General features: G+C 42.1%; 1 protein-coding gene across 1 annotated transcript in view; it reads right to left on the reverse strand.

Moving 5' to 3' along the window:
• Window positions 1-599: 599 nt before the first annotated feature.
• The window catches only part of LOC122806963 (D-beta-hydroxybutyrate dehydrogenase, mitochondrial-like), a 411496-nt gene continuing 397438 nt past the window's right edge, over window positions 600-14657 (reverse strand). The window contains exon 6 of the mRNA XM_044077813.1: window positions 600-1327. Within this exon, the coding sequence (XP_043933748.1) occupies window positions 858-1327 (470 nt within the window). The 3' untranslated portion in view covers window positions 600-857. The remainder of the gene's footprint in view (window positions 1328-14657) is intronic.

The raw sequence follows: 14657 nt of genomic DNA on the forward strand, positions 1-14657 counted from the left end.
AAGTCTTGGGAAAAAGATCCTGGGTGGGCATAGCTCTGTGCTGTTTATAGCAGATTAACTAGAGAGGTGTCCAATCAAATAAAGCCAAAAGTGGAGCTCTGTGACTTCAGAACCTATTGCAAGTCATAGGTCTTTTAGTCCTATGACTCTGAGCTATAGGTCAATGACCCAGGCAGGACAGAATGTCAGAGACTTTACATTTTACAGTGGGGGCAGGGAAACTGTAATTAGTGAAGAACTGTATGAAGCAGCAGGGAGAGCAGTAATTAATGCATCAGTGGAGGCTGAGGCAGACAGGAACAGGGGGAAGCAGTAGCAATATAATAAACAGAAAGGCACCGGAATTCAACTTTAAGAAGGTGGATGATAAGCAGAATACAAGACTTCTGCTTACACAGGAAACACTACATATTTGGCAGGGTATTCAAAACAGGGCACAAGAAGAGGGTATTAGTCTTGTTATGGTGGGATTCTTCACCTTGTGTGTGTTGCATCTGTAGCAGCCAGGTGACAACGAAAATCACTTTGTGAACCTCCAAACATGCACACCTGGTCTGGGTCACAGACAATCATAAATTAACTCCATTACAGAAGCAAGCAATGATGCAACCCGTTTTGTTTATATTAGACAGTTGAGTAGAAAACTCCAAATGAATCATTTGCACATCTGCATTCCATGTCTTACTTAGCTTATGTACTCTCTAATTCCATCTACAATAACAATCAATTTCATTTAGTTCAGAGTTTGTATTATTTACAAACTATTCATGTGCTTTACTGAGGCAAACAGTAGTGTTCAAAAGATATTTAGGCAATAAAGATCCTAGATTTTGACTACATTTTAAAAGGCATGCAAATCAATAAATATAAATTCTGTCTGATATTGCTGCTGGCATGTGTGTCATAACTTGCATCCGTAGCCACCAATAATAATCCATGGGATGATAGCGAGTATATGGGGAGGAAGAGGTTAGTGCATGTGTGACATCGTTAAGAACACCATTTGTATCCTGTGAACCACCACCACAGTAGGTTTTCATTTTGGCAGTTTGTTCATCAAAGTATTGTTTGCCATAGTCCTTTTTGACAATTTCAGGAAGTGCTTTCCACATCTCATCAGCAATTGCCTGTATCCGTTCAGGACTGTATAGGTTTGTTGCAACAATGAAGTTACCAGGTTCGATGATGCTGACTTTAACACCCCATTGGTGCATTTCATACCTTAAGCAATCAGAGAAGGCTTCAACTCCAAACTTAGTAACACAGTAAGGAGATCGTGCTGGATTGGCCATTCGGCCAAGCATACTGGTGATGTTAACAACGCGACCTTCAAATACAGAAAGGCAAGATAAGGAATGGTTATTATATCAAGTTACATAACAGTTAGTAAAAACAGCATGAATCATCAGTGTGTAAATTAACATAATACACTGCGCAGTAGTGTGTGACGATCTGTGTTTAAGTCCAACATAGGACTCCTATGCAATGCCAATACTTCTGACAGTGAGCTGCAAAGGTACCACGATTAAGCCAAAACAGAACTTATTTAGCAGAACTCTGAATTCCTTCAGTAAGGAGTACAAAGGACATATTCCAACTTGGCTCAGACTGACACTAAACAGCTAATTTCCTAAAGGACACCTATTGCATATTGGATACACCAATGAAAAATGTTGCACCTGATCCAGAAATCTGATTTTAAGGTTAACTGTTGCTATACTTTTAACATGCACTTCTATTTGCTGGCTACAAGGCTTTTTCAGAATGATCAACTAGAAGATCAAGCAGTAAATTACAGCAGATCTAATGCATGTATGATAACAGAGAAAGAATGAAAGATAGGAGTTAAGAAGCAAAGTTATTTTTTAAAAGGGAAGGATGAGGAAATAAACCCTGTTAGCAAAGATGGTGAAACTGCAAGAAAATATAATGGCCTTTGTTTTTAGATAAGAAAAGTAATTGAAAGGTTAAGGTGGTAATTTTGAAACTAGTGTAACAGTATATCATGAATACATACATGAATACATACATGACAGAAAACAGAGAAACAGAAACATGCTTAATTAAGAAAATAAAGTACAAGCAAAGACAAATGCTACAAAGAGGCACTTGAATAGGTAAGAAAAGTGTTATGTTGATAGGAATACTAGCCAAAAGAAAATATGGCATGGGTGATGGATGAGTGAATGGAAAAAAGATAAACGGAATATAAATAACTAGATATTTATAGATCTGTGTAATACTAACTATACATGTGAAAGTGATATAAATAAGATTTATTAACATAGTATAAAATATGGTAAATGATATAACTAAGATCTATTAATATGGTATAAATATGCAGACAAGTAAAAGGAATGAAATTAAAGAAATGTTAATGCTAATGAAGGACATTGTTCATACCACTATACAATTAAGCACTATGCAAAAGAAAAGAGAAGGACACTTTCTGTATATGATGCAGCAAAAGCACATGTTAATGTGGTTTATGCACAAGCTAGGAAAGTTTTGAAGAGTTATGTTACTGACAAAATATATACATAAATACAAGTTTTTTTAGACTGTTTACCAGTATTCATATGAATATGTCACAGTGAATAGTTGCTTGGCATTTATAAAGGTGGATAAACGGTTCCAGTAAGGCTGCCCTAGCAGTACTTTCATTTTTGTATTAGGTATGAATGCAGTCAGAGAAAATTTAAGAAAAAGTAGAAGATGGAAGATGGCAAATAGTTCAGTATGTTAATACTGCCGTTGGCACTGACACATGTAGACGACTTTATCAAAAGAAAAATAACAGGTGGTTAACAGAAGATTGCTTTTGAACATCAGACAGTGAATTCAGTCTGCCTAATAGAGATATGTGGTGAGGGAATACCAGAAAAACTGTCTGAAAACAAAAATAATGTATTCTTCAGCCTATCGCATAAAGAGACAGCACATGAGAAAGCCCATGTATAATTATATTTATTTATTATATTTATTTATTGACATTTGTTGACTGGGAAAGTTCACTGGGTCAGAAACCCATTTTCAGTGGAGGCCTGAGGAGAAAAGCTCCATTTACAGTAAAACATATAACAGATAGATACATTTTACATTATCTAAAAGTATGATTTTTAAACAATTTCAGTAATTAGTAATAAGCAAAAATAAGAAAAAAAATACATTCAGGTTAAGTGCAGGCAATGGATATTCGCTTAGTGGCAATCTGTTCATCTTTATACTCTCTGATAGGAGAGAGGCTAAAAAAAAATATGTACTCACCATAATGTTCCATCTGAGTAGTACTTCATTTGTCTTCAACCTCTGGGGTTATGGATCCGTATCAGATACGACAACCACATATCCAGCATCTGATCAGAGCTCTAAGTTCCTCCCCTTACCCATAATGCCACCTGTCACCTACTTCCCTTCAGATAGAGTTTGCTGCCCCATGCGTAACGCATACCCGACCCAACAAGACCTTACCATTACTGGCAACCCGAAAATCCTGAACCAAGGCAAAACCCAGGACATCCCTGAGGTATCCTTATCTGTATATAGCCAGCACAAAATGACAAGGTAGGGGGAAGGAGGGGGGGGGGGGTGGCTGAAGACAAATGAAGTACAACTACTCAGATGGAACATTATGGTGAGTACTTAACTTCTTTATCTGAAGTAGTTGACTTCATTTGGTCTTCAATCTGTGGGACAGAGTCCCCAGCTACTAACACCTGGGTGGCCCACCCAGGCCATGGAAGGATGGATATTCCATATGGAAGGATATTCCGGAGCACGGCGGAGCCAAGGGATGCCCTGTTCCTGGATCCTATGTCCAGTTTATAATGTGAAATGAAGGTATGAGATGAGGACTCCAGCAACACCCCGGACCAAAAGTCCACTGAAGTAGCCATAGATCTGGTAGAATGCACTTTTACCTGATCCTTAACAGAATATGCTCAAATAATGCATTGGGAAATCCAACAAGCAATCGTTACCTTAGAAATTGGTTTCCTTAAACGTTTTGAGTAACAACAACTGATCAGATTTATGAAAAGCTTTTGTCCTATGCATGTAGAATCATAATTGCTTGTGCACATCCAGCAGATGTAATTTATATTCACTCCTATTCTGAAAATTAGGAAAAAGATAAAGTTTGATAGTCTGATTAATAATGGCTTCTGATGCTACTTTGGAAGAAAGGATGGGTTAGTACGCAAAGATACCCTTATCGTAATGAAAAATCAAATAAGGAACTTTGATGGATAGTGCTTGACGTTCTGACACTCTCCTGGCAGAAGTAATGGCAACCAAAAAGGCAGTCTTCCAAGACAGATACTGCAAATCTACCGAAGCTGCAGGTTCGAAAGGAGGAGAGACTAAAGCCTGAAACACTAATGCAAGGTCCCATGGAGGTGTAGGATCCTTTACCGGGGGTCTTAGAAGAAAGGCACCTTTAAGGAAGGTCTTGCAAAGTTTAGAAGAGGCTAATGAAGTCATGTTTTCCCCCACATGAAAATTGGAAATTGCAACCAGTTGGACTTTGACAGTGGAGGAACTGGCACCTTGCTGAAAAATCCCTGCCAAAAACTCTAATACTGCAGACACAGGAGCAGTAAAGGAATCCAATGCCCACTGCGAGGCCCATACAGAAAACCACTTCCATTTGCTACGGTATACTCTTCTGATGGAAGACTTGTCAGCTGCCACCAAAATGGTTTTAACAGGAGATGATAAACCAGGAGTCCTAATAGTCATGGGAACTGCTGCAGCCAAGCAGTGAGTTTCAGGCTGTTCAGTCTGGGTGAGGAATCCCCGAGGGAAGAGAAATAAGATCCAGAACCAGATCCAACGTCCATGGCGGAACTATTAGATGAGAACATAGAGAGGGAAACCAGACTTGGCGAGGCCAGAATGGGGCGATGAGGATCACAGTGCTCCCCAGCCTGTGAGCTTTCTGAAAGAATTTCAAGATAAGGGGCAGCGGAAGATAAGCATAAAGAAGTCCGGGAGGCCAAGCATGAATTAGTGCATCTCTGGGGGGCTCCCCCTGATGAGGGTTCAGAAAGAAGAACTCGCTGCATTTTGCATTGGAAGGAGATGTGAATAGATCGCAGTAAGGACAACCCCACTTTAGAAAGATCTGTTCTGCCACTGAAGGATTCAGAGACCACTCGTAAGACATCAGGATGGATCTGCTGAGCCTGTCCGCTAGAATGTTGGACCATCCTGGGATGTGCGTTGCCATCAGAAAACGGCCAGTGGAGATCACCCATTCCCACACTCTCATGGCTTTGTGACAAAAGGGGTAAGATCTGGTTCCTCCTTGTTTGTTGATGTACCAGACCACCAACATGTTGTCTGTTTGAATCGCAATCGTCCCAAAAGGAAGATGGGCATGAAGGGCCTGCAATGCAAGAAGAACTGCCCTCATCTCCAGGACATTAATATACAAACTGGACTCAGACGGGGACCACGTGCCTTGGACTGTCCTACCTGAGCAATGCCGTGGTCACTGTGGTTTTGGGAAAAGACAGAAGAAGGGGACATCCCCTGACTAGGTCCAGGGAATGAATCCATCACCAAAGAGAGTCCCTGCATACTTGGGAGATTCGGACCGGATGAAACAACGGTAGAGCTAATAGAGACCATTGAACTGCAAGGGTCTATATTACATGAACGAACGATCAAAATGTCAAGTACAACATACTAGACACACTTTGATCGATTGTTCATGTAATCAAAACCTAAAAACCCTGAAAAATAAAAAATCGAAAGATTTTGCTTCTCCCACACCTTCCCTATACTAACATACAACACACACACACACACACACACACACACACAACCAATGCATACAAACCCCTACACACTCACATCATTCAAACACAAACACCTACACAAACACAGCTACTTTTAAAACAAAGTGGGAGGCTTCACCCCCCACACACCCCCCTAACTAAATATACCAACTCCCGAGATCGCTGTACATTGGGGAAAGGGCAATTTCCGGGTAATCGCAAAGTGACTTCGTACACAAATGATTACCGGGAAATTGCCCTTTCCCCAATGTACAGCGGTCGTGGAGTTGGTATGTTACAGACAGCAGCCTCTTACCTAGCTATTCCGAACAGTGTAGCATGTTTACGTCACATGCTACACTCACTAGGAAGGCCGACCAAAACATTTCGGCACTCCAAATTTCAACATTTGGAGTCTCCGATTCCATGAACGTTCGATCAAAGTATGTCGAGTATGTTGTACTTGACATTTTGATCGTTCGTTCATGTAATATAGACTCGAACTGCAAGAGTCCACTGGAGAATCTGCATGTGAAGGCGCACTAAGGGTAATAGGTTGATCGTAGCTGCCATAGACCCCAACGCCTTTAGTACTGTTTCTGCTGTCAGAATTTGGGCCTGAAGGACGTAAAAAATGTGTAACTTCAGACTGTGTACCCTGTCTGGGGTGAGGAAAACTTTCATTTGGACAGTGTCCAACCAAGCCCCAATGAAGTCTAGTATCTGAACAGGGGCCAGTGACGGACTTGTTGAGACTGATGGTGATGCCCAGTCTTTTTGCTACTACGAGGAAATAATCTTTGGCTTGGCAAAGTAGATGCTAGGAAGGGGCAGCGAAGAGCCAATTGTCAAGGTAAGGGAAGACTTGAATGCAATGAAGTCTCTGGTGAGCCGTTACTATTGCCATCACCTTGGTGAACAGCCTAGGGGCTGTGGTGAGACCAAAGGGAAGGGCTCAGAACTGATAATGATTGGCACCCAGCCGGAAACGGAGAACGCCTGTCCATCTTGATATGATAGCACGCATCCTGGAGGTCGATCAAGCACATCCAATCGTTCGCCTACAGGTAGGGCAGGATGGATTGAAGAGTGACCATCCGGAATTTCGCCTTGGCTACTGACAGGTTCAAGAATGGGTCTTAGTTCCCCCGTTTTCTTTGGCACTAAAAAGAACATGGAATAAATGCCTGATCCGGATTGGCCTAGGGAGACAGATTGGATGACTTATTTTCTTAGCAGCTTGACTATCTCCAGAGATGCTTCCTCCCTTTGTGCAGGTGGAATGTCTGGGAGGTGATTCGGTGAGCGAGGTGGTTCGATGAATGGGATGGAATATCCTCTGGATAAAATTGGCAACACCCAACGATCTGCTGTTACGAACTCCCATGCCGCTGGGTGTAGCGACAGCTGACCCCAACTGCCTCCAGAGATGAGCAATCGGCAGTCCTTCAGAGCTATTGCACAGGTCTGTCTGAGAACGGTTCTCGAGACCCAAAGCTTCTCGGACCCACTCTGCCTCTAGGACGGCATCTATCATAACCTTCTCTGCCTCTGGAGAAAGAGGAGTCATGAGCACCCCGGGAACAGGGCTGAGACTTCCAGAACCACATCATCTTCGTCCTTCACGGATTCCTAGAAAGGATCTTTGAAGGGAAGAGAAGTGGATCCCGACAGCAGACAGTGTCTTCCCGTGCTTCTCACTCTGGACCAAGGTCTCTTGTACTGACTTCTCAAGAAGGGCAGAACCATCGTATGGGGCATTTGCAAATGATGCTTTAAAGGGTTCCGTGAATTGACACTACCTGAGTCAGGGGTGGCATCTGATGGAAATGCCAGTACTGGCCACCCTGGTGTCTCCCTCCATGCCATGGGAGAGAAGATGCATGGACGTATTAGCTACTGGCTTGAGAGTGGCCATCCGAGTTGAAAGCGTCTTCTTGCCCTCGGGGGTTGACTCGGCGATTTCCTTGACCAAGTCTCACTGCAGCAGAATTGTGTGTGCCATGTAATTCAGCGCTCTTATGGAAAAAGTTGCTGAAGCGTACACCCGCTTCCCGAAATGGTCCATCACCCTTGACTCTCGGTTAGGTGGATGGATCGTAGAGCTCTCCTGTTCGAGCGCCTTCTTCGTGGCAGTTGCCACAACCATAGCATCCACCAGGGACCCCTTATCCAACAAGTCCTGCCTGAAGGGGCTATGGACTTTATCAGGGCGCTTAGGTATAGGTCCCACAGTGTCCAGTTCCTTCCATGCCCAAGATGTTTTTAGGTCCACTAAAGGATTTGAGGGAGGGGACACACAGGAAGTAGATGGGCCTGTGTTGAACGCCTCGAGGAACACTGACTTGTCCATCGTCGTTTTTTGGGCAGACCCCCCGGCATAGGAGTTCCATGATGTTTCCAAAGGAGACATCCTCGGGGGGGGGGGGGTGATCAGGGGGAACCTCCTACTTCTTCCAAATCAGTGTCTTTGGTGAGGGACTCTGGTGGGGAGTCCAAGTGCCTCCTTTTACACATCCATTTCCGAGGAACCTCCTCAGTGGGACTCTCAGGAGGACTCGCCAACATCCTGCTGCTCCCTCAGGGGAGCTACCAGAGGCAAAAGAGACACAGGCTGTCCTCTGAGAGGATAAGATGGTCGGGACCGTACCCAAATCAGAGGGAATCGGGACAGAGTCAGAGGACGAGATGGTCAAGGGTCTCGACGGCAATGAGAGAACCCTCTCCACCACATCAAAGGCTGAAGGAGAATGGACATCCTGAAAAGTACTAGCGGGAACCGTTCCCCTCTGACCCGACAGAGGAGTCAGAGTCAAGACTCCAGGAGCAGAGATGCCGACGGGAATACTGCACTCAGACACACACTGAGCCGACAGCAAACCCTCGGATCCGACCCAGAGAGTACAGCTCCGAGAGACTGGATCCGACATGCTCAAGGCAATGGCTGTTGTCGAGGTACATGGTACTGTTGGCACTGACCCCGAGGGTCCTCGATTCAAGGGGCTCCGAAAACCGCAGGTTGGATTGCAGAAGGTATGATCAGCGTGAAAAAAATGCTACGAGCTCCCCCCTCCAGAGGGAGAGGGGGCAGGCAAGACTTTCATCTGAATTTGGGTGCAGATAAACCTCCGCATCATCTTATCCATCTCAGTTTCACTGAGGCTCCAGGTGGAACGGGAGGACGAGGCCACAGACACCGGTCTGGAATGCCGGTGAAGGGAAGCCCTGACAGGCGGATCCAGGATTCCTCCGGCTCTGGGGAGAACCTAAGGGAATGGAGCTAGGGTGATCCAGGCCTGGTTTCTGGCCTAACTTTAGGCGGCAGGCCGTCCGGGGCAGAGTGGTCAGTGGACTGCTTCCTCAGCCTGTCTTTTCTAGACGTCTCCCCTTCCCCAGACCTGTTGGTGGGAGCTGGGGAAGAGGAAGATGTTGCAGCTGCTGCTCCTGACGAGAGATAAGTTTATCCCTCCTGTCCTTCAGTGCTCTGGGATTAAACCCAGCACAGTTAAGATAGAAGGTTTGCAGGTGAGCCATGCACAGAGTGTGGCCATCGGCTGGGGAGAGCTTATGGCCACACTCTGTGCACTTTCTGAAACCTGATTTAGGGGCTTCAGCCATGCCCTAAACAGGCCCAGAAACATACTCACTCACACACACTAAGAAAGAAAGAACAGAAAAGGAAAGAGGGAAACATTTTTCTTTTTATCCGATGACTTGGGCAGGGAGGATGGATAGATAGACAGACAGACAGATAGATAGAAAAGTAAGAAAACGAAGTTTAGAAAGATAGTAAAATCACTCACAAAACCCAACGACTAGCCTGGAACCCAGACCACAATGTTTGCTTTTCCAGTGGCAAATGACATCTGAATGGAGGTAGGAGATGGGGGGCATTATGGGTAAGGGGAGGAGCTTGGAGCTCGGATCAGATACTGGATACGCGGCCATGTTGGATCCGATATGGATCCATAACCCCACAGGTTGAAGACCAAATGAAGTCAACTACTTCAGATACAAAGTTATGAATATTAATATATAAATCATTGTAGAAATGCAAAGTAATGAAAGCTAGCTGGTTAAAAGTTGTTATAGAATACAGTCCAGTTATACAACAGAGGCCTATGATTAGTTCTAAGGTGAGATTAGATTTGGACCACACAGGGACATTTTATTTTCAAGAAAGTGGTGTTTTAAGGTATATTTGAAGGATTTTAATGAATCAAGTACAGTCACAGAGAAGGTAGGTTATTCCATAATTTTGCTATGGAAATGGACTAACAGCACCTTAATATCACATATCTATTAGACAATTCCAATCATTACATTATATATACATTTAGCTCACTGTAAAAGCTACAGGAAGTACATCATAAGTAGACTGTGCCTTAGAGTTTATATTGCTTTAGTTTCCTGCCTCTAACGGAGTGCTGTTATCCTACCCGAATACCTCCACTGCTACTATTCAATAACAGCCAGTACAGATATGTAAACTGTATTATGATGGCAAATATACTCCTGTGCCTATCTTATTTTTTTCATATTCTGGTACAAAATACTAGGCATTGTTTATGGAAATCAAGATGCGAGGAAATAATGGCAAACCTTTGTTGGAAAAAGTAAGTGTAAGTGATTAAATTGTACAGCATACCTAAAAAAAATACTGAAATTCTCAAAGATATAGTTAAGTTGTTTTGGTGAATCGTGACTGGGTAGTGGTATATAAAAAAGAAAGGGGGTACAAGATTAGTAAATCCAATAGCGTCATTAACTAAATCCTAAGTATTAGCCAACCTTTGTATAAAAACTAAATATTAAGGAAAACATTGGAGAATATTCATTACATTTGGGAAATGTTAAAAGGAAAAATGTCTGAAAAAAGTGAGGTGCAACTGTACGTAAAGAAAATGACTCGTGGTGAACAGAGATAATGTAATTAGAATAGAAGTGCAAATACTAGCTTAAAAGAATTCTGCAATTTGTATTGGGTAAATCCTTATTAATAATTATAAATTTGAAAAAAAGAAAGAAATGTAATACTGGCATAACATAAGAAATACAAGAAAATTCATGAATGTTATTTGTCTGAAGAGTTTATCTAAATAAGTTGCCCATCGATGCATGGAAGGCGGAAAGCATGAAACTGAAGAATGCATATTTTTGTTGAATGTACGAAAGTGAAAATGTTTTGTGGAAAAGCAGCAAATACGCATAAGATGAAGATTCTAAATAAAGCCACACTAGATATAACATGTACAGTACATAAATATGTAGAAAATGTTGAATTTGATATAGTGTTTATAACATCATTATGTTTTTTTGTGGAATCAGAGACGCATGAAAATATTGTATAATAGTGGGAATTGAAAGAATGTTGAAAGTTAAGATATTTGTTGCAGAAAAAAATGGGGGATAGGAAAAGAAAACAGTGATAATTTTGCATATAGTAACCCACACTTTGTGTGTGCATATGTTCTATTACAAAAAAGTGGAAATGAGTTTTTGAAAATGTGAAATATATTTTATAAACTAAGTACTCTTACTAGTTTCAGTAAATATTATAAGATTTGTTTCATCTTCCAGAGCTACCACCAACACAGAAAGCTAGGAACTCTGTTTAATATCTCATCCAAAGGATGGCATACTTAAAAACGTCACACTGCAGTTTCACTACTGGAAAATGAATCCCAGCATCTGGCATGGAAACAGAACCCACGGCCCTCTTATCTTCCAGCATCAAAGACACATAGCCTAGTATCATCCTATGAACCTATTGGCCTGGAGGCCCTTATAAGCCTAGCCAAAAAATTTGCCTATGTTCCCTCAAAGTCAGCACCTGTTTCCCCTGCCCAGCAGTGACACAGGTGGGATCCCAGGGGTGTATTTTCTGTTTCCCATCCAGTTGTCCAGGTTCCTCTTAAAGAGGGCTAGAGAGTTACTCTGCTTGACATGGACAGGGAGTCTATTCCACAGATGGAGGAGTCTTTGAGACACAAATCTCTCCCACCAACAAGTTCTGTTAATGTCATACAGTTTGCATGAGTGGAGTTTGACTTGCAGATATGCAGCAAGTCCATCAAGGCTGGGTCTGAGATGGTCTTGTATGCCAGACACAGGTCACCTTTGAACAGTCTGTACAAGACTGAGTACAGGGACAGGGCTTTTAGCCTATCTGTATAGGATAGGTGTTTGAGAGATTGGATTTTCCTGGTCAGAAACCTCTTTGGTCTCTCCAGCTGCTGCATGTGCTTGGCAAAGGCCACTGTACTCGATAATGGGTCTGATAAGGGAGGAGTACAGGGATGTTACAAACTTGTTCCTGGATGAAATACCCTTATTTATGAGGTGGTTCATGTAGAAAGCCTTCCATACAATGGAGGCAACATGGTGGTCAAAAGTCAGGTTGTATCAACCTGGATGCTCAAGTCCCTGACTGACTGCTTGCTTAGTATGTTGTTTTTAATGTGATAATTAGTGGGGATGCCATTTTTCCCAAAGGGAATAATGATGCATTTCTTGGCATTCAGTTTGAGGCCATGCTTCTGGCACCAGTCATTAGTTTGGGTAAGACCCTCTTAGAGGATGTTCACATCACTAGGGGAATTTAAGACAGCGGCAAGCTTGCAGTCATATGCAAACTTGGTCAGCCACAGACCACTAGTTTTGGCTTGCACCTCAGAAAAGTATATCCCAAACAGTAGAGGTGCCAAGACCAATCCTTGTGGTGCACCGCTCATTATGGGTCTACTAAAAGAGGTGGCTTCCCCCTATTTTCACTGAGTGGGTTCTATCAGTGAGCCATGTGCTACCTATTGAGCCTTGCCCCCTCCATTGTTTCTATTTGCAGCAAACAGTTACCTTAATGGCATGTAGAAACATTGATTCCTTCTTAACCACTGGTTTCTTCACACTTCAATACACTCTGCCCCATACCCAGTACATTACTTTTCTAGTTAAAAAGGTGCCATCCAGAACCTTGCCTCACAGGCCACACTTTATCAGATCAACTTTTATTTAATCTTTAAAGCAACCTACAGGAGTCAGTCTCTCATCCTCTCCCTGCCCTTATTCTATCCACAATTTAAGCAACAGGTTTTGCAACCATCTGTATTACACTTTGCGTTATATCTCACACTTTTATCACATACACTCTTACACTTTTACCAACATATTTCCATGTTACGAGCAAAATATCATCATTATCCCTTCCTGCATACTGTTCCAGTCTGTCAAAATATCAACCTACTGATGGCAGCAGTAGAAACTTTAGGTTTAGTTATGCATCTCTTCTCTCAATATCTCTTCTCCTTTGAATGTTTCACAATAATACAAGTACCCACAAAAGATGTTACACTAGATTATTCCAGGAGTTACAGTTTTGCCTAATGCTAACTCTGTTCGTAGTAACCATAGAAAGTGCAATGGTTTAACAGAGCTCCTTCACTCACTTTTTATTCTTCTCCACTCTTAGAATGTTCTTTCAATTACTAGTGGTACAAGGATAGAAGAAAATACAAATCTCTAATTCAAAACTTATTCCACTACATTCCCACACGACCCATGCTTTTGCATACCACTTAATACGCTGCTGGTAGCAGTAGAAAGTGAAAAGGCACACTTATGTTCCTTCCCTCACCAGTTCTTTAATTTTCCTCACATACAAGTTAAAACTACTGGAAAAGGTTATATATCATCTCCCTACCATGTAAATGTCTCTCCTGATTTTTCTTTGCAAACTGCTGTAACCGTTCTTGTATACTTTCAAACATGTTCTATTCATAAGACGAAATTAATCAGACTAAACCATCTTGTTTTGTGGAAGCTGTAGCTGGTGCTAGGTGTATTCACTGTCCAACAGTCATTCACATTTTATCCTTCACCTCTTAATGCACTTATCAGTTCGATTGTAACTTCCCACTCCTCAAGCTATTTTTCTCATCACAACTTGCCTTCCTTGTAGCTAGGCTACCAAACCCTGAATATTCCATCCTCCCCATACTACCTCATACACTTACTTTATAGCCAATTTCTACAGCTTCAAACAGTATACAATTCAATCAACTCCTACAAATTCCTATAGTAACAGTTAAAAAGCACTCAGATCTTTCAGGTTAAAAACATCTATATGAACTAATAGAAAACTCCATGCACTCTGTCTTCGATATTACTAAGACTACTGCTGTTTTCTCTACAAGGTAGTTATTTTAAAAGTATGTTTCTTTAGTTAATTTGCTTGACTGCCCTGTTTAAGTTCACTTTGTTCTAATTGCAGTGTGGTTTTACATTAAGAAAGCCTGGGACTACTTTTCTATTGACAATAAAAGGTGGTCTTGTCTGTCTGAGCTGGGGATCACACAGGAAGACTAAGTATTTTAAGTGTATAAACTTGGATGGAACTGCTAATCGCAAAGTGGCAGTTAGTGTCCTGCATATCAGCAGATACCTAGAAGGTAAATTTTTCCTACAGAATTACCTCTAAAACTGCACCCAGTAACTTGGTGAATGCAGAGAAACTACTGTGCGTGTTGAAGAGCAATGACCCTTAAATTTAGTATTTTATTGCCTGGTCTGGTCTCTAGCCCCCAAAGCACCCTTAGTTGCCCTCTTTAAACCCCTCAAGTGCCACATCCATGTAGCTCACCTGATAAAGGATCTGCCATCATGGATATGCACCTTCCCAATTTCTCCTCAACCAGATTTGTTGGACATGGGTATCATGAGACAATCTAGCAATGGTCTCATGTTCACTGACAACCATGTAATCCTTAATGAAACAGATAAAGTATGAAAGAGAGAGATGCAGACACATGTCACGGGAGGCAAAGCTCTCTCATACAAGCACAGACATTAAAAATCAGGTTGTCCGAAACACTTTAC

Source organism: Protopterus annectens, chromosome 7.part0, assembly GCF_019279795.1.
Source record: "Protopterus annectens isolate FY-2018-M chromosome 7.part0, PAN1.0, whole genome shotgun sequence".
Taxonomy (NCBI): domain Eukaryota; kingdom Metazoa; phylum Chordata; order Ceratodontiformes; family Protopteridae; genus Protopterus; species Protopterus annectens.